The 21,142-nt window shown below is 42.7% G+C and overlaps 2 protein-coding genes across 3 annotated transcripts; one reads left to right on the forward strand and one right to left on the reverse strand.

Moving 5' to 3' along the window:
* Positions 1 to 1,168: 1,168 nt before the first annotated feature.
* LOC123768203 (probable glutamate receptor) lies at positions 1,169 to 20,825 on the reverse strand. Of its 2 annotated transcripts, XM_045758627.2 has the most exons (6): positions 7,574 to 7,633; positions 5,450 to 6,518; positions 5,039 to 5,235; positions 3,905 to 4,142; positions 3,251 to 3,412; positions 1,169 to 1,715 (listed from the first exon to the last, which is right to left on the reverse strand). In XM_045758627.2, the coding sequence occupies exons 1-6, from the start codon at positions 7,606 to 7,608 to the stop codon at positions 1,581 to 1,583; spliced, it is 1,836 nt and encodes a 611-aa protein (XP_045614583.2). In that variant the 5' UTR covers positions 7,609 to 7,633; the 3' UTR covers positions 1,169 to 1,580. The 2 variants fall into 2 exon arrangements, 1 of the variants encoding a protein (XP_045614583.2); XR_011223252.1 differs by lacking the exons at positions 1,169 to 1,715; positions 3,251 to 3,412; positions 3,905 to 4,142; positions 5,039 to 5,235; positions 7,574 to 7,633 and adding an exon at positions 20,367 to 20,825 and having other exon boundaries at positions 6,380 to 6,518.
* LOC123768202 (alpha-amylase) lies at positions 10,107 to 17,684 on the forward strand. Its single transcript, XM_069306953.1, has 15 exons — positions 10,107 to 10,221; positions 10,731 to 10,902; positions 11,551 to 11,705; positions 12,261 to 12,418; positions 12,814 to 12,992; positions 13,116 to 13,254; positions 13,969 to 14,130; positions 14,377 to 14,524; positions 14,862 to 14,946; positions 15,754 to 15,882; positions 16,101 to 16,281; positions 16,500 to 16,652; positions 16,786 to 17,017; positions 17,244 to 17,367; positions 17,525 to 17,684. Exons 1-15 carry the CDS (start codon positions 10,199 to 10,201, stop codon positions 17,666 to 17,668), a joined length of 2,184 nt encoding a protein of 727 aa, XP_069163054.1. The 5' UTR covers positions 10,107 to 10,198; the 3' UTR covers positions 17,669 to 17,684.
* Positions 20,826 to 21,142: the final 317 nt, after the last annotated feature.

Below are 21,142 nucleotides of genomic sequence, written 5' to 3' on the forward strand. Positions count from 1 at the left end.
TCTTGTGTATGCAAATAAGGAGTAGCTATGTAAGACTAAGCATATCTATAGTGACAAGTAGGCTGACTTTGCATGTGTAAAGTAAATGTTTTGGTTTAATCTCATTCATGCTGATTTGCGCATTGAACGTCAGTAAGTGATTGGCATACGCCGATCATATTGTAGGCTTAAACATTGCGGTTACCTTGCGATGATTCCGAGGCTTAGCGTCCCCGCGGCCCGGTCCTCGACCAGGCCTCCCCGTTGCTGAACTGGTCAATAATGAACATAGAGACTTGAATGTATTCTCTAGCATGTTAATATTTTAATTGACATGAAAGTCCCAAGGACATAGGACGTATCCCAGTTGCATTAACATCCTTCATATCTCTGGACTACAAGAAGTCATATACTATATGTTGTCACTTAATACATGTCAGATTGGGAGCCGGTCAGATACGGGATTGGGAGCCGGTCAGATAAGGGATTGGGAGCCGGTCAGATACGGGATTGGGAGCCGGTCAGATAAGGGATTGGGAGCCGGTCAGATACGGGATTGGGAGCCGGTCAGATACGGGATTGGGAGCCGGTCAGATACGGGATACGGGATCTACTCGCCAAGCCTGGCCCCAGGCTAGGCTTGGCGAGTAGAAGAACTCCCGAAATTTTCGAGGTATCTGCAAGTATATACTCCCCTCCTTCCCCCCCCCAAAGCCCGCCCACAATCATGTTGACTGACTACCATGACCACAGAACCACAGACACAATACACTATAAATCACACTAAAATACAACCCACAACCCACACGGGAATTACAGTAATTTCAACACATCCGCATGACATATGTAGATCAGCCGCATTTAAACCGAATTATGTTTAGCATGCTGTTCAATATCCGATCATTAACGAATCTTATTTCTGCCATTGTATATTTTTTGTGTCAGTAATGATGTGTTAACGGCCTGGTAATACAGACCAAGATGGGTACAGATTGAACATAAGGCTGTTAGGCTCCAACAGCTCAGTTTAGAAAAAAAAACATTTTTTATCTATAGCTGAATGTATAAATAATACACCATTGCAACTACTAAATTTATGTATAATGCAAGCGACACATTACTTTGTGGAGGGTTATTAAGGCCACCACATTAGCTTACTGGCTACCCGACAAGTATACATTTATTCTGAACAGTCGAGGACTAAAAAAGACGTATGCAAATTCATGTAAATTAACTGATACTTTTCCCCACTTACATCTTGACGCTCAGCAAACTTTAGGCAGGTGTTGGGAGTGTGGATAAGCCTCACATAAAACAAATACAAATACAGTATCTTAGATCAGACATGAAAACTATTTATACAACCGAGAAATAACCTTAGGTGGTAATCGTTGATTATTTGTTACTAAAGAAGGAAATGCAAAATTTTTGTCAATCAGGACTTTTATTAACTCACATTTCTCCTTTTCTAAAGTTATGCAATATTGAGTGAGCGGATTTGCCCTTTCAGTTAAATATTAAAAAAGAATTAAATGAAATAGTGAGAGTTCGGAGGAATAATCCTAGGCTGAAGGGCGATAGAACGTACTCTGCTGAGGGATCTATTTGATTGGCAAGACACGAGAGTGCACTAGGAATTCTACAAGTAAGACTAGAGCAGCTGCGGTCAGTCCCAGAGCCCAGAGCATGAACGCTCCCAGCAACTGTCCTAGCTGCAGGCTCCTCCCAGCCGACACCTGCCTCAACAAAGGGGAAAAATATGCACGCCATTAGGCCTTATTCCTAGTTATATATTTCAGATAATTTGCAAGAATCGCTTTTCATAATGTGCACTTAATGTGACAATGTGCGTTTATTTCTCAAGTATTAAAATTGATATGTATGCACTCAATTCAGTTGGAAATGCACCTTGTTTAGGCAATATACATTCATTTAAATATATATGCACTCAAGATTTTACAGTGTGCACCCATATATATATATATTCCAGGTGACTATTCAGTTTTACTCTGCTTCAAATTGAGGCTCTCACCCTTTGGCCTAGGATTTTTGTCTCCAATCAGGAAAAAAAAGCAAAATGGTGAGTAAGCAGATGACTCTGGCTTGCTAACGTTCGGCTTACTATAGGAGAATCGGAGGTACTAAAGTGTGTCTTGAATCATATCAGATATATGAAAGACCTGTTAGTTAATATACTGTATATTACCACGTTATTTAAATCAAAGTAAAGTACTTTCGTTTTAGTTAAGGTGGTTTATTATTTGAATAAGATTTAAGCCAAAAATGGGGTGAGGCTAGTATACGTTGCTGAGATGTTTAGTTTTGCTTAATCCTGTACACAATTATGTATTACCGTATACCCATTTACTCCTGTGTCCTATATAATGTATCGTGTGTGCCAGCAGGCTCTGGCACGGCTCTTAACAATTAAGTGTCCTGACTCAGGTTTACTCGTTATTCTGTAATGTATGTGTTATGTGGCCAGGAGTGTGTCAACACCACTTGTTTTGGGGCTGGCTGATGTATATATCTTGACCAGTGTATACATATGGGTACTTGTACTGGGTCATGTTTTGCATAGTCTTGTAGTGTGTGTATTTTGTATTATACATTAGCGACAGCTCTGTGGATGGTTATTCATTCATGTTCGGAGCTGGTATTTTCGATTATCCCTAATTGTATTTTTGTATATGTTAAATTGTTTTCATTTTGTATTTAGTTTCTCTGCGGCGTTTGTACTTTTGTCTGTGCTTTTTCTCGTGGAATCAACGTGTGTCCTTTTCTTGTGTTGTGCTTTTGTGTCGAGTGTTCATGGTGTTGACCTCCGTGTTTTTTTTCAATGCCCTTTAATGTGTGGAAGTGCACCTGGGTGTTTTGCTGGGGCGTTGAGTATTACCTGTCTGGATGAGTGTCACAACACACTGTGTGCGCGCTCGAGGAGTGGTCGTGTACTGTGGATAATTTTGCTTTTGAATGTGCTTGAGTACTGCATGAGTTTCTTTGTATAAAATGCTGTTTCATTCATTTGTCTTGTTTTAATCGATTGTATTTGATTAGCCTGTTTTTGAAGTGTGTTTGTGTGTATTTTCCAGAGGTGTTGGTTTTCTGTTGTGCATCTAATGTGTTGCTCGTTTTAAATTTTGTACATAGTTTTAATTTTTATTGTACATAGTAAAGAAAATATATCCTGTATAAATTAGTCTCGGGGCGGTCTGATAACCCATTACAGTTTCAAAAACTTGTACCAAAAACTTATCAAAAACTCGCTCACCTTATCGTGGCCAACTTGATCTCGGCCGCGTACTTTCGCCATGCGGGTGTTGTACTCGTAGTCGACCAGACCGGCCTCCTGCAGGCGGGTCAGCGCCTCCACCAGCAGCGGCGTGTACGGACAGTTCTTCCTCAGGATCCACGACACGTAGCCTGGATACACCTGAGGGCCAACATATACATGTAACACACTCCGTGATACATATATAATATGCTACTAGTTGTAAGCTACTGACTATTCGTTACTCTGACTACTATTTACTTTAGAAGTAGACGAAGACCATTATTAAGAATGGTGTAGAGGTAGTGAGAGTTAAGTCATTGGTTCCTCATGTCTAGCAAGATTGATAAGTCTTTGAAAACGGATGCAGCTTGGACAAGAATGGCCTAAGGATAGATTGAAACACACCAAACCAAACCTAGGCCTATAGGTTTATATACAAAATCTAATCAGTTTAATATATGCCTATGTTCGAAACCAAAATAAATAATCTAACCGAAGTTTGCGTATTGTGCTGTGGTTTTTTATAAACGTAGAAAGTAAGATTAGCATAATGTAATATCAATAATTACATATTGAATTACTAAATTTGTGACAGATAATATCAGTAGGCCTACAAAAACAAACACGAAAACGTCTTGAGTTGCAGGTTACCATCTCCTTCATGAAGTAGACGTCATCAGTAATGCCATAGTGGTCCACGATGTTGACCAGATAGGAATAGGTATCCAGCAGAGAATGTGTATTGCTCACTACCCACTTGAACCCCACGTCGAAATTCAGGTAGGCGTAGGGAAAGAGATCCATTTTGTTCCCCAGGGTGTACAGGGCCGGGTCTGTGGAGACCTTGAGGGCGGCGGGCACGAAGCTCCCGTAGTCTTGCATGCAGATCCTGCCACCAGATGGAGAGCAATTGTTATTAACTGGTCAATGGTGCTTCCTAGGAAGTGTTTAAATGGCCACCACATTAATGGGCTTGAATGGTGGACACTATAAAGTTGGAGGTAACTACTTGTTGAAAATCACAATACTTTGATGAATCTATGAACACATACTACTGCGTTATGTTTTGGAAATAATAATTCCTATAATCACCATCTGTTATTGGGGACAGGGAGCCTGTAAAAATCACTGGATCAACATGTGGATGGAACCAGCGTCCTGGTGACCCCATGACGCTGCTCCCCAGTTCTGATACAATGATTTTCGCAGATATATCACCACTGTGATTTCCTAGTGCATGCGTAGCCTGTACGTAAGCTTATCGAGGTCTCTCCACTATTATTTGTACTAACGTTAAACTCTGCGGACTTTGAGCGATACATTTCATTTACACAGACCTCCCTTCAAGGGAGGTCGGTGTATACCCTTGACCCCCTTATGCACACACTATATACAATTACCAAATTTAATACAAATTTAATGAGACTAGCCGCAAGCATCTGGCCTCCAACCTCGAACACACATTCTCATAGATATAAATGGTCTTTATGGACTATTTATATTATATATAAATGCCCATTTATATTCGAACTCGTATATTGTTATAGGCGTCAGTAAGTGTTAATTAGGCATGCTCTTTCCTATGTAATTCGTAATGAAAATAACTTGCATAGTAAAACATGGTTCATAAGTGTGGATCACTGGTATGTATTCTCTTCATCGTAATACATAGAACTAATTAACCGAGTCGTATATTGGATATAAACAGAAGATGCTTCGTATATACCAATAGGTCTTGTGCAGCTTCGCTTATTCCCATGTACGTGTCCTGTTTACCATTTTTACCTCAGTCCGGAAGCTGCAAGCTGCTCTACCGTCTCGATCCGTGTGGGATAGACAGGAACGGAGAGGAAGGCGACCAGGTTGCCGGTGTAGGCGGTAGTGAGGATGACGCAGGCTAGTAACCAGCACCCTAGCCACAGTCTCGTCCACGTCGCCTCTAGCCTCTGCTTCACGCCTTGACACACCACCCCGCCCAGGACCTGTACGTACAACCTCAACCTTGTACACAGCCTCATCCCCAACAGCTTGTAGTCATCGGGATGTGTCTTAAGCTACTACAGCAGAATGCTCACTCACAAAATTAGTAAAAGCTGTACAGTAAACTAGCTGTTTTGGGCAAAATTTTATTTAAGTACGGCAGATATACACGCATCTATCATCAAAGTATATATAGGCTATCCACCAAACACTTACCAGAATAAAGACATTTGAGAGGTCGTATTGATCTGGCACCAGATGGAGGCAGAGGGTGAGGAGCGCGATCACCAACACTATGGTGGATATGATAGCCAGCCACAGGAACCCCGAGAACGGGTACACGAGTCCCCGCCACAATGGCAAAGGGGGAGGCACACGGAGCACAAACACGTAACTCTCCACGAAGTAGGGATTCGAGATGTCGAACTCGTAGATGATTTCGTCTGACAGCTGGATAAGATTGATGGCAAGGTCCTTGTCGTTATACATAAGATCCCCCAGCATGCCAGTCCAGGTTCCATTTTCCATTGCGCCCCATTTGTGGTCTTTGGGCTCCATTTGGGTAGTGTACGTGAAGTTGAGTTTAGCGGCGATGATATCCAGGAGGTCGAAGTTCGAGCCTACACACACATCGTTCTGTGGGTACAGGAAAGGGAAGTTGTCGCAAAAGGAGGCTAGTTGGAGCACTGAGCCATCAAGAGTTTTCAATCTCTCTGGGAAAAGACTGGTCTTAGAGGCAAAATCCTTCTCTTTCCATAGGCCCATAGGATATTTCACTACGGTGTTTTGTTTGAATGACTTGCTTGTGAAGACCTTAAATTTTGGAGGAACAAACTTCATCTCAGGTTCAATGAGCGCGATGTGTCTAGATCTCTGAATTTTGTCATTCCAAAAGAGAATAGTTGTATTTATAGTTGGGTTGAGATTAAGCAAGAGAAGAAAATCTGGATTCCATCGGTGATCCAGGCTGTCCAGGAGACGTTGTGGATCCTCAGCAAAGATGAACACTGTCGTAAGAAATCTCCCTCTAAGAAAGTAGAGAGAGGCCTGAAGGAAGAAATCCGTGGACTCCTCGCTGACGACCAGAATACCACCAGACGGTGTTGTGCCTCGCTTGGCCAGGATTATATCGATGTCCAGAATTGTCAGAGCTCCAGAATCGATAACAAAAAGAATGTTATCTTGGGCCAGTGGTCCACGAAGAAGGCCGAGAATAACAGCTTCTGTTTGTTGTTTACTTGGTGCATTGTGGGTACACGTCACAGGACACAGCCAAGCCAGCCTCCTGCAGTGGACATTACAAAATAAACATTAATGTTGGATATTCCCAGGAACAATTGCATCACGTAGCTAACAATCAAACACGTATTTAAACATTAGTTACCAGTAGTCGTGATTAACCAATAAGTTAAATAATAAATAATAATTATTAAATAATAAATCAAAGGCACAATAGTCATAATATAAGAAAATATCGTGTAAATGTTAAGCCAGAGAAAATCTTTCTTGGCGCTCTGCCCTCCCAGAGGGGATACCGGGCAGACAGGACACGACAGCATGAACGAAGCGACCGCCGCCAGACTGACAACACAGGGACAATGGCTTGAAAATAAAAGAACCTAAATCGTTAACTAGACAAAGAAGAAAAAGCTATAAGACCCTTAGAACACCTCAAATGTTGAATCTGTCTGATATCCCGTGCTGCAGCAAAGGAGAAATGGACAAAACTTGCATAAAATTATTGGAAAAGTTTTCTTTGTACACTTAACCAGCATACTCCCTTTAGCAAAGCCATAAACCGAATTATTGTTACACAAAGTAAATGTCTCTCACCCAAACCAGATACACAAAGCCAATGAGTTAATTTCAAAATAGTTTCAGGTCTCTAGCTAGGATAACACTCTGGAGAAATTGCGCGGGAAACCCAAAAACGGAAATGCTCTCATAAATTTTATGTTGAACAAGCAACATGATGTTGAACGTGAAAAAAAATAATTGGACCAGGACTGCAGAATAACAGTGAACATTTTATAAATTATAAGTTTAGCGCTTTTAAACAGCATATATACAGCTTGCAAAGAAAGCCTTGGCATTGTAATCAACATTGACGAAACTAAAGTATTCAAGACAAATTGGTAATCGCAAGAGTGGACCACAAAAATTAAAGATTGATATAACTTAGTGTCTCCTCATGCAAATGCATCGGAATCTCAGTCCTTTAATTGTATCTTACGTTGTATTTTTGTATAAACCCGAGGACCCAGATAATGCTGTATATCTAACAGGAGTGCCTAGAACTATATCGTGTCGCTACTATGCACCCGAATCATAGTAACTGACCAGAGGAGGGTGACGAGGTGCTGAGAGCCCTTCATCCACACGTCTGACTCTAATGCTGGCCAAGGCCACACTGGACTCGTGACCAGTCCTTGTACAGCTCTTATGGCAAGGTGAAAGAAGACGTGGGGAGGGGGTAGACTTTGTTGACGTTGTGGGAGGGGGAGGAGGAGGCAAGATCGCCTAAAATGGAGCAGAAATGAATAATATTGGCAAGGTGGCGTCCTCAGGCTAAGGTAGAGGGAGCGAGTGGTCATAGTATGCATTGTTTTATACATAAATCACGACATAATTACCAGAGTGACGAAGGTGAAAGAGGTTAATTACGTTTTTCGTTTGCCAGACATTTACCTTTGTAATATTCCTAACAGGACATCAGTTTGGCTGTAGAGTGACCCCCAACACCACCAGTGTTGGCAGGTGTCGGCAGGTGTTCTCGTTGTCTCCACTTGTAACATGACAAAGGCACAACTCAACTCAACTAATTATCAATCTCATTTTGTCTTTCCGGGACTCTGGAAATATTGTGACCATTTTCGACGACCTGGCTACAAGTTGAGATTAATTTAAAGATGTTCTTTACTTTCATTTTACCTTGTGAATGATATAATTTTAATTTGTCCTTGTTTAATTGTGATATTAATTCTTTATATTGTACTAGAGGGTGTATCCTGCGGTGCCAGATCTTGTCTCTTACACACACACACACACACACACACTGATAGTGGTGTGTGTGTGTGTGTGTGTGTGTGTGTGTGTGTGTGTGTGTGTGTGTGTGTGTGTGTGTGTGTGTGTGTGTGTGTGTGTGTGTGTGTATCAGTCTGATACTGGTAGTATCAGTATCAGTCTTGTATCAGTCTTCACTGACCACTATCATCAGTAACCATATTTGTTACAGTAACGTCACTATAACCATCAACAGAATGGTTGGTTAACAACCATTTACACACGACCATCTTCATCACTGTAACCATCTTCACTACACACGAACGACCATCTTCATCACTAACCGTTATCATTACCCGGGCACCGCTGTTAACCCCATCTACACCCATCATCTGTACCTATCCTCGCTCCTTCGCCCCCTTTCCCTACTTCACTGTCTTCGCCAATAAACAAACTACATTAAAAGAAACTAACATTTTAATCATCAAATAGACCATACCCTTCTGGGTGAATCTTAGTGAGAATGGAGTCTGGTATTGAAATATTAATTGCTTTCAAAGATGTGATCGCTCATTAAGAGGCAGCTTAAAATACTCCTAATATTTGTATACACTTTCACGAGTGAAAGTTGAAGACGCCATAATATTAATGTCACATAAAGTGGAGTCATTAATACGTTTATCTGGTGCCGTCAGCTGTGTGGGTTCCCATGGAGAGTGTTACATAACCCGCCACTCCAACACCACATCACTCACTAATAATGTTACACAATCCCTCACTATTATGCTCGCTGTTGGACAGGATTATTGTTATGATTTTCTGCAGACGTCTCAAGTTTGCTTGTCGCTTCTTTACACGAATACAGTACTTGTATTTAGATTTAACAATCGCAGATTCAAAATAAAACGGATGCCTGCATATTCAGCACATTGGCAAGAATAGCTGCTAGTTAATTATTTGACACTGAAGGCCAACAAATGACGACATAAAGCACACAGTCCATCTTAACACCACCACCTCCCCCAGCACAGTAGCTCCAGGACCTCTTACTTGCTAAATACTTTTCGTAGCCAGACCAGTCAATTCAAGCAATGACACTCTTTCCAACACTATCTGTGATTGCCCTGTTATCAATGATTTCACATCAAATGGTATGAGGTACTATGAGCTCTGTAATTACTTCACACACTCACGAATATTGAAAGATATTCCCTTGTGCTTTACCCACAGTTTGTTGGTATAGGCTACCAGAGTCGACTCGCATCTCGTGTTCTGGTTCCACATAAGGGCTAGCCATCCTGTGAGATGGAGATATTAGATGAACTCATAAATAGCCTTTGATCTACTCTGTAATCCGTCATACACAATAATATAGCAGCACATTGCTGTGTATACCTGAGCCTGTTAATAAAAAAATAAGACCAGCTCTGAGTAGCCGGTAAGATACGGTGTCTTAAGTGGTCAGTAAGTCAAGGATAATGACAAACTTTATTAACAGCAACAGAGCCTGCCAGGAAGTAGCCTAGGCTATAAAAACTCTCTTACAAAAGGCGCGAGAGTAAATAATGAATAATGCACAGGACAAAGTGTTAAGTCAGAGGTGGTATATACAATATGCTCATAAGAATGTTAAGTAAAAATTTAGACTTATCAAGACACTTTCAGCTACGGTACAGAGGCTGAGAACCCGACATGTGGCTCCACCTGCGTCCCTCGTATCACGTCCAGACGATAAATAATATTCACGTAACATATATTATTATCCCGGAAGGAAGTTTAATTCTTCCACATTCTACAAAATATGTCATTACTGCAGCAAATATTTGCATTATTTTGTAATACAAGCAGACAAACATATTTTTAGGAGAGGGGAGTTGTGTATTATTGCGGTACGATAACTGCGGCGGTGCGGGGATATAATGCAGGCAGCGCACTGTTGCAACCCGAGTCTTGCAAGACGTCATGGCGCTCCTTGCACTCCTCAGGTATTTGTTGCTTTCTTAACTCTTCCAGGCATAAAATTGTGTATTTTATCAGCTTTAAAACACATGCAGGAAGACGTGCATTCAAAACTAAACTGAATATAAACGAAAATATTTTGTAAACCATAATAAGACTCAAGTTTCATGACTGCATTAACCCACTGAAAGTTTTTATTGTTGACAACACCAATGACTTCATGACAACATTCCTCACCAACTGAAGATTCCCAAGTTGACACCACCAATGACTTCATGACAACATTCCTCAGCAAGTGAAGGTCCCAAGTTGACAACGCCAATGACTTCATGACACCATTCCTCACCAACTGAAGGTTCCCATGTTGACAACACCAATGACTTCACGACAACATTCTTCAACAACTGAAGAGTCCCATGTTGTCAACACCAATGACTTCATGACACCATTCCTCAACAACTGTAGGTCCCATATTGACATCACCAATGACTTCATGACAACATTCCTCACCAACTGAAGGTCCCCATGTTGACAGTCTGGTGGTGGTGGTGTTGAGTGGAGGGGCGAGGAGCCAGGTGGTGGTCGGCTACGACAACCCCGCTTGTGATGGCAAGACCGTCATCATCGAGATCTTTGAGTGGAAATGGACGGACGTCGCCCTGGAGTGTGAGCGCTTCCTGGCCCAGGCCGGCTACTGCGGCGTACAGGTTATTAACTATTCACTGATTGAGTTGATTTATCAAACAACTGATAATTCAGATCTCTTGTTTTGGGTACTAATACTTCTGAATTTTACAGTAAGTAGAGCAGTATTGAGCGGTTCCGGGTTCGATTCCGGAGCAGGAAGACACACTTAAGCAAGTTTCCTTACACATAATGGAAGTGTTCGCCTAGTAGTAAATAGGTACCTGAGAGTTAGGGAACTGTTGTGGGTTGTATCTCCGGGAAAGGCAAGTGTTAACCAAGGCCCGCCCTATCACCTCAACTGTGATAGTTGATAGTAGAAAATCATAAAACTTTATATGATTGACCAAATTGCACAAGATACCTACAGCCTTGTAACTAAATATATTTCACTGACAGATACTAGAAGATGTCCACATTGTCAACCATCAGGGTGCCAGTGGAGGCTGGTAGACACGACTCGCCCCACACACGACACCTTCCTGCAAGATAGGCATATTAGGCGAACATTTAATATTAATGCTAAACTCTGGAACTAGTCATGTGGGTTAGGACAACAGTACAGTGCTGAGTATGGAAGCTTGTTAATGAGAGCAGAATAATGCGTGGTCCTACGTCGTGGTATTAGTTTGGTGGTTGTTTCATGGGTGGTAATGCGTCTCCATTGGCAGATCTCGCCCCCCAACGAGCACGCTGTCATCACGGCCGACTACCCTTACCCCTGGTGGCAGCGTTACCAACCCATCTCGTACAAGCTGGTCTCTCGCTCTGGCAACGAGGAAGAGTTCATTGACATGGTACACCGCTGCAACGCTGTGGGTGTCAGGTGTGTGAGCCGTCAACACAACTAAAGTCATGTATTTCTACAGGCTTATCCATGAATTAAATTCTGACAGGTCACTTGTGAAAATCAGCTTCACTAGTACTCTGGCATGGAAGAGAGAACGGTTCTTCTTTCGTGACATTAAGTGGTGAATCAGCTGAAAATCATACGATTTTCAGATGTGTCACATAGTGTCACCATCAGAAGCGTCACTCTTCTCTACGACAGACACTTTGTGCTTGAAGGTTTGTCCATAGTGGTGGTCCTCTGGAGCAGTCATCAGCCGATGGGTGTGAGAGCAACGCACAAGCACAAGCCTTCAGTGTACCTCGGAGCCAGCATGATCATGTCTGTAAACTGGGAATCACATATGAAGCGAAATATTACCATGTCTTTCAGGGGTGGTCTTCCTTTATGTTTTGATCAGCAACCCTCGGCCAATGCTTTCACGTTTCAAGGCCTTCTTGCATGCCTCAAACTGGCCCAAATGGTGTCCCTCTTGGGCGAGGCTTTAGTACTCACCGTCATGCTTGTGTGATGCGGGCCTTACTGCTTCAGGATCTTCGCGGACGCTGTGGTAAACCACATGGCAGGTCTGGGCCGGGAGGGAGTCGGGTCTGGCGGGACGCCGTTTAACTCCGACAACCTCGACTTCCCCGGCGTCCCCTACACCGCTGACGACTTCACGCCCAGGGAACTCTGCAATTCTTTCGATGGTGGGTGCTCACGCCCGCAGGTTTTGTTTTGATTTCATTATGGACCCCAATACCTATTCTATGAGCGGTGGTAGAAAGGTTACAGAAGCCACGTAATGGTTCAGGATCTAGATACCAATAGAATATGCAAGTGAAGGACTCGCAAAGCTCTTCTCTCCAAGCTTAAAGCACCCTAGCAAACACCTCACCCGGCCCGCGGGACTTGTTTGCCTTTAATTTTTCTGTTTCATAACTTATTCCCTGATAACCATTAAACTAATCAACCTGTCCTCTTCACCACCAATAAAGACTTGTTCGGCTGAAGGCATAATATTAAGATCTTTAATAAATCCTGACGATATATTTAAAATACTACTCATTTCTTTGTCATTATACATTATATGACCTGTCTTCAGGTAACGTGAATAACTATGGCGACCCCTACAACGTGCGGAACTGCTACCTGGTGGGACTAACCGACCTGTACGGCGCCACTGACTACGTCAGGCAGAGCGTCGCAGGCTACTTCAACAAGCTGGTTGACATCGGTGTGGCTGGCTTCAGAGTCGACGCTGCAAAACACATGTGGCCGGAGGTAAGGAGTACTTTTGGGCCATAGAGAGACGAGATACGAAACATTTACACATAAAAGAATGTGTAAAGCGGATGACAGAGCACGCAGACAAAACATGCGACGTAACAGAGATATTTATGACAGGACCTGCAGGCGATGATGGACCTCACCCACGATCTCAACACCGACCAGGGCTTCCCGGCCAATACTCGACCCTTCTTTATGCTCGAAGTCATCGACAGAAACGACGGTGCAGTTACTGTGCAGGAGTACTATGGCATGGGTAAGTGTAGTGTAAATACCGTGTGGGTTCAGAACTACATTGTGGGTTAGTTCAGACCTACGGTGTAGGTTAGAGTAGCAGACTTACGGTGTGGGGCTAGACGATTGTTGAGTGTTGCATCCTGGGAAAGGTCGGTTATTACTCTAGACTAAAGTTTAGACTTTAGGGAGGACTATAATAAGTCCAAGAGGAATCCTGGTCCCGTCAATTGAAAACTTAATGTTTCAGATACAGTATTCTCCATCCATACGATATTAATAACGACATTTATAAATGTCTTTCTTCAGATAATCAGAACAGGAGAGGGAAACCTTGATTAGCCCGACTGCGTATTGGTCACACAAGGTTAACTGAGACACAACTGATGGCAGGCAAACATGCAATAGTGTCAAAGCATTTCCCTTGCCAGTTTGTTCTTATAATGCTACATAGTCTCCCCGGCTCGGCGCCTTCTTGTCATAATTACTTTCTCCTGTAACACAACCCGTCAATCAGTTTACAGTTAGGTCCGTAATTACTGCTGGATGAACAGGAGCGAACAGCTAAGGATAAGTACCTAGTACACTTCCTGCTAAGGACTCAAACCCGGACCAACTCAAAGGCAAAAGCCGAACATGTTACCACTGTCAACAGAGTTGTATACTATAGTTATACTGACTAAATACTTCCTCTTGATTTTTGCCGTCTCACTTGATAATTCCTCCCCGGTGACAGGTCGCGTGACGGAGTTCCGCTACAACCAGAAGATTGCTTGGGGCATTCAGAACTTTGATCAGCTGAATGGTGTGTACGACCCTGGCTGGGGCATGGCTGACCCCGGCAACGCTCTCGTCTTTGTTGACAACCACGATAACCAGAGAGGCCATGGTGGTGCTGGTGAGTATGTGGTGGTGTTGGTGGTGGTGGTGAGTGTGTAGTGGTGGTGAGTGTGTAGTGGTGGTGAGTATGTGTGATGGTGGTGGTGTGTGTGTGGTGGTACAGGATGGTGATGGTTGAAGTGTGGTGCTTTAAGATGGTGGTGGTGAGTGTGGTGATACAGTGACCAATAGTGAGGCAAGAGAGGTAATATCAAAACACAGAACACAATACCACAGGATCTGGACATCTTGGTCCCTCCCACAGGAGACACTCTGACCTTCAAGTGGCCCAAGGACTACCGCCTGGGGGTGGCCTTCACGCTGGCCCAGCCCTACGGCTTTACCCGCATCATGTCCTCCTATGACTTCGGCGACGACTCCGACGCCGGCCCGCCCCACCTCACGGACTACAGGTGAGTGTTGGCGACCCTCATGTAACCTGTTTACCTTGTAGTACTTGTGGGGGATGAGCTCCAGCTCTTTGCTCCCGCCTCTCAACACTTGCTCAACTGGTGCACGGGTTCCCGAGCCTGATAGACTCTCATATTCACATTCAACGTTGTGTATAGACTTAACTTCCACTACTTCACTTCGTGCGGTTATTTCCTACGTCTCTGGTGTAGACTAAATCAACGACGATAATAACTGTGATTCACGAGGATAAATATATGAAATAAAAATATTAATAATGACTACAATAGAGTTGTTATGTCTTATATTGTATTATTTGTGGCTGGTTGCGTGTGGCAGCACAGCGAGTGTGGTGATCACTGGAGACAACCAGTGTGGTGGAGGATGGGTCTGTGAGCACCGCTGGCCGTCCATATACAAGATGGTACGTCACCTTGTCCACCAGGGCAACTTGTTATTCTACTCTACCTCATCTACCATCCTATACGTGTCTACTATACCTCATCTACCATCCTATACTTCTCTGTCTTCTGGAGTAGATAAATTAGTAACCTGGTACACGTGTGGATAGTATTGTGATAGCATGAGGCGTCCTCTCACCTTTTTACTGCTATCACAAACCTATATGGGGACGCTTCTTTGTTGTAGAGTATTTGCGAGGTCTCTTAAACAGGACTCCTTGATATCATTTCCGTCCCCTGTCAAAGCGCACCAAATGTTATTCCTTGACGATAGTGTATATTCCTCAGCCTCTTCACCAGTCCCTTTCCTCAGCTACTCCCTCAGCGCCCTCCCTCCAGCCCGTCCTCTCCAGATGCCACAGGACGGGTTCCTCCTCCTCTCCCTCAGTCATTTCCCCTCACCCACTCCTTTCAAATACGTCTCAGTCGGCTACAGGTTAACTCCTACAACATAAGCGAGCTCGCTAATCTATTTTTTGATACATTTAAAACTTAATTACACACAACACAACCCAACACTCTCTCTCTCCCAAGTCAATGCAACCTAAACCAACAGCAACCTAACCCAACGCAACCTAAACCTAACCAAATATGACGTAAAGAAACGCAGCATAACTAAACATAACCCAGCCCTTCCTAACCAAACATAACGTAACCAAACCAAGCATAAGCCAGCCTTGCTTAACGATTCACACAGTTCACACAATAATAAAAGGTGGTATGTGGGAGAGGGGCGACCACATCCTGGCTCATCTGGTGTTGGCCAACAGGCACGCTTCAGGAACGCGATGGTGACGAGCGACTGGTGGGACAACTACTACTGCGACGGCAACGTGGTGGCCTTCTCTAGGGGCAGCAGGGGATTCTTCGCCATGGTCAAGGCTGGTACAGTAGACCAGGTGAGGTTCCCGACAGTCACGGAGGTCTAGGCGAGTGCCACCATCATTATGAGCGTGCGAGAGTGAGTGAGTACGAGTGAATAAGTGAGCAAGAGTTCCTCATATAAGGAGTAACTAACCCAAACATGATCCGGACCGTGTCGTCCACCATATTATTGTTTACATATTATAGTCGCCAGATGTCGCCCTAAAGTGTTCGTTCGTGTGGCGTTCCGCAGACGTTCCAGACAGGGATGCCAGCAGGGACATACGAGGACGTGGTGTCCTGCCAGAGTGTGACTGTCAACTCAGACGGCACCGTCCACGTCTCCATCACCAACGAGGAGGAGCCCGTCTTTGCCATCTGTGTTGACTGTGACTGTTCTGAGCCGCCCGTGGTCACCGCAACACCAGAACCTGGTGAGTAATACACTATTTTGTATTACATTGTCCTGGGTAAAATTATCAGTAAAACTGCCAAATGCCGTTTTTTTTTGTTCATTATCAGATGAACACTTCAATGCGTCATGGCGCAGCAGATGGGACAAGATGTGCTAGTGTTTGTTTTGATGGAAAGTTCATATTGGGGTCGCCATCATAATTTGTTGTTGGTTTTAATAACACATCTTCTTCACTAGACCGAACAACCACAACAACCACCACAACCCAGGGACCGACCGAGCCCAGCTACACTGACGGCATCCACCGTACTGTGATCTTCATTCACAAACAGACCAACGACGGTCAAGACCTCTTCGTCAGGGGCGGCATTGATGGCTCTCGCCGACCAGGTCAGCTTTGGCACATTCTTCATGGACAATATGGTCGAGTTTACATATAAACTGGTAGTTTACAAGGGTAGCACCAAGAGGAGGTATAACAGTATCACTTGCTACTCTAGTTTACACCAAGCACCACCTACAGGGTGCTCCCAGGACGCCGAGACTGACCCGTGTGCCATCGACATTACCACCAACTCCCTGGGCACGACGACCCACTACGACAAGTACAACTCGTGGAGGGAGGGCGACACCCGCCTTGACTGGATGGGTGCCCAGGTGGGTCAGGGCACCTACGGCGGTCAAGCAGCTTCCGGAACACCGCTGGCCTGGACCTCCAGCACCCCAAGCAACCCTGGATACCAGCAGCTCAACACGTTAGTTACACCACAAATTATTAATTTCAATCATTTAACATGCGCACTAAACGATGAATTTTAGTCCCGGGTTCGATTCTCGGGCAAGATAAGGCGGTTAGGAACGTGTCCTTACAGGCGGTGCCTCCGAGGGCCACAAGACCCTCTTCTATTATAAGAAGAGTTTAATGATGATCTGGTACAGCGGAATATAACCGTTTAAACTGACGTGGGTTGTGTGTACCAGGTACGGGGACCACTACTGGATGGTCGACGTAGACATGGACTGCTCTCAGACGGAGGACGGATGGTTTGAGGTCAAGGCTTTCCTCACCAACACTGATAACGGCTGGGAGGGAGACATCAGCCAGGTCTGTATTGTTGGTAACGGCTGGGAGGGATCCCAGTCTTTCCCCAGGTCCATGAGTTATATAAAATATATATATTTAATGTAAATAATGTATACAAGATACATATGTAATATAGTATAAGGAAGTAATGAGTAGTACAGCAAGAGGTGTTTGACAGAGCGGAGGGTGCTCGGGAACGGGCGGGGGACGGGCGCCCTACACCACCAACAACCACTTGGGACGCTGCGGCTACGTCAACGTCTTCACCTTCGACTCCCCAGCTTGTACTGTCAACGATTTCACTGATTACTTTGACATCTAATAAACTACCAAGCTGATATTTTGTATTTTTGTGTACCTATTATGCTCGCTTCCTGTACCATTATCAGAGACACGGGTCAAATACTTTTTAATATAATTTTGAAGTAATCATTAATAATACAGTAAATATAGGCCATAATAGGTTTATCTACGATGCTTCATAGTTGTTTTACAGTACAGTATTTTGTAACCTACACGGTTTCAAGGCTAAGACTAAGCAAGACTAAGAGGGAATCACTAATAAACTTAATTAAGTCAAACAATATATGCCACTGCCTTACACGTTGCAATCCCGGGAAATAATGAAGCAGATAGGCTTCAAGGAAACTATATATCTGTGCGAACGGTCTCTTAACAAAATGACGAACAGCTGAATAATGAATCTATGAAATGGTAACCATTTGCTCTCGTCTCCTTGCATACCAACCAAGGATACGAACAAGCACTATATTGCACCTAAGACTTTCCAAAAATTTAACTTAAAATTTTCCAAAACGGCCACAAAAATGTAAAACACCCAATACACAAAATGCTAAAATACAAAACGTCCAAAAAATAAAAAATAGTATATAATAAAAAAATCAGTTTCAAATACACATCGCGTTAAAAATTCATATCGACAAGCATGGACAAGCGTAGCCTATGGACGCGTAACGCTATACCACCACCACCTTGTATTTCCTAACTTAAAAACATATTTGTACAAAATTAAATTTTATTCGGTGAGACTATTATTATACTCTGAGAAGCAGCTTAGGAATGGTTAGAAATAAATGCTGGTCGTCTCTACTCATGCCTCTTTTTAAATCATTATTTCCCGTCTCCAACCCTCTATAGTCCTTTTATTAGTCTTCAGTAGTTCACAAAGTATTGTCTTTCTTATTCTCGAGAAGCAGAAAGACACGTTTGCACATATGAAAAATATATACCTTTTTAATTATGTTTTTTCAGCTAATACTTTCATAAATTAAAATCGGTATTATCTTTCATGGTAGTAATAGGTATACGAAAGAATGATTGTATTTATCATACATTACACAATAATTATTCCACACAACCGATCATGATAACTAATTGCTGACGATTAAAATCTATAGACATCAGCCCAAACACACTTCTTAAATAATTGGTGCATTTTTTACCTCATTTTCCTTAGTAGGTTATTCATGTGTCGAGTCGTCTCGGAGCTGTAATTATGTCAAGATCTTTTCACGGATTGATACGTTTATATACTTGCAAATTTGACATGAATACTAAATTAAAGAATTTAAAAAAAAAATTAGGGAGATTGTTAAACTAAAATATGTTAGTACTGTGTATAGCATTATAATTTTGATATACAGTACTATATTTCACGAAATAGTAATTTTGTGAAAGTTATAGACTCGAAAATTCAGTTAGCATGGTCTGACATTTAATAAATGCTCAGGAAGTACAATCTGTTTTTTATGCAGATTATATTATTACAGCTATTGTGCAAAATACATGTTCTGATGGTAGATATGTAGTATGTGTGCTCCCAATAATGGCGCAAACTTTTGGGGGTCGACCTGGGCACTCCTGGCTATTACTTCAATTTGACATTAAAGGGAACATGGAAAAAACAATGGAAAATGGTCCATGGTTACATGGAAAAAGAAAAAGTCCTCTACAGGATCACCATAGCTCGTGCTACTTGGAACTTTTGTTCCAAGTAGCTGAATCTACTGCCCCCAGTGCCTAGGTCTCTACCAAACACCCTCATATCTAATCCCCAACACACTCCCTGCCTCTCCCAATCACTGTAACCATCTTCAATTCACGATGTCTTCATCACTTTAAACATCTTCACATCCAACCCATCTCTCCCAACATGCACTTTCCCTGTCTGTCTATATCTGAATGCACCAACATTTAAACAATCGCTAAAATATACGAAATCTGGGGCAGAACATTTCATATTCACCCCATATGCTCTTTACATAAAATCACCTTGAAAAGTTGCACACCTGCTTCTAGCTTCCAACCTTGGACAGAAAAATTTACATTATGTTGTTATTGTTTTAGATTCGGCTACTGGAATAAATAGTCCAAGTAGGCCTAGGCTACTCTATCCCTTTGAGATGTATTTTATTGTCTAAAACATACTTGAACAAAGACGTATTAGAATTTGTGCATAGTTAGGCCCAAATTAGGTTTGGTTAGGCGATCAGGTTCATGTTGACAATTTCAGCAGTTGTAATACGTGGGTCAAGCAATCATAACTTTGAAAATTCATCAATTTTCGCTTTGAATAGTTATGATTTAACTTAGGTGTGATTCCAACAGAGGACACGTCGGCGAAGTACTGAGAGTTGTGTGTAAACTGTTATTCTTTCATTAGAGGACTTGGCGGCTGCCTTAATTAGCACTTGGGTATCAATTACGAGGATGGACTACAGCCCACTATTAAGCCAAGGGTTTCGACGTTCGAATTTCGTAAATTTGAATTTAACGGATTCACAACATTTCACATTTTTGAGGGATGAGATAAAATCTCTTATGATCCAAGTGAATAAACCTGAATGAATATTTATTCAGCTTGATAGGCTGCGAACTAGGCAATTACAGAACTCTCTCAGATAACAGAAACATACAAATAAAGGTACTATAGGTAATTTAATATGCCGATTTGCTCTAAACAAAATGAATTATTCATTTGTTATAATAAAAGAGCTTACCAAGAAATTCGTTGTTGAAGCGTCTCCGTCAGTGAGGCAGTCAACCAACTTCTTGTTTATCGTACCTGCAGTTTGCTTGGTTTTCTCCTCCCTATGACAGCACGAGTGGTAAGGAGACCCATCACTCACACCTGGCGCATCAGTGATTATGTTCTGGCAAAGTGGTTGGCGAGCTATGCAAGGAAGACGACGAAATAGGAGTTAAGATTCGACACGCGGTGGGGAGGGCTGGGTACCGTTGTTGATGGCGGCGGCTGACCTCCACTGAACCAGGGATGCCAGATCTAAACTGCTGAGAGTAGCGAGCTGACGGTCTAAAAGTAGCGAATTTGTAATAAGAGTAGCCCAATTTTTTTTTTTAAATTTGAACTTGAAAAATTTCAAATTTTGAAAATTTGGGACTTGAACAGAGGGGCTGTGAGTTAGGTTCTTTTAATTGCCTTATAAAATTTAACGAATAAAAAGGTTTTCGTGCCTTAACATCTTTATATTATGATAATCACGACATATCTGCATTAAAATCAGTGTGCAATTCCGGTTTTGGCCTCCACCGCCTTCTCACTTGTTCCCTTGTAACTTGTAACTCACTTGTAACACTTATATGCTGTGCTTCCTATTTTAACCTACTATGTTAAATGGGATTCTTGTATTGTGATTTATGTATTTGTACTCACTGAATTTGTGCGCCCCTTGAGGGACTTGAAGTAGAAGGGGGTAGAAATAGCCTAAGCTACTCTATCCCTTTGAGATGTATTTTTTTATTGTCTCAATAAACA

This window comes from Procambarus clarkii, chromosome 59 (assembly GCF_040958095.1).
Source record: "Procambarus clarkii isolate CNS0578487 chromosome 59, FALCON_Pclarkii_2.0, whole genome shotgun sequence".
Taxonomy (NCBI): domain Eukaryota; kingdom Metazoa; phylum Arthropoda; class Malacostraca; order Decapoda; family Cambaridae; genus Procambarus; species Procambarus clarkii.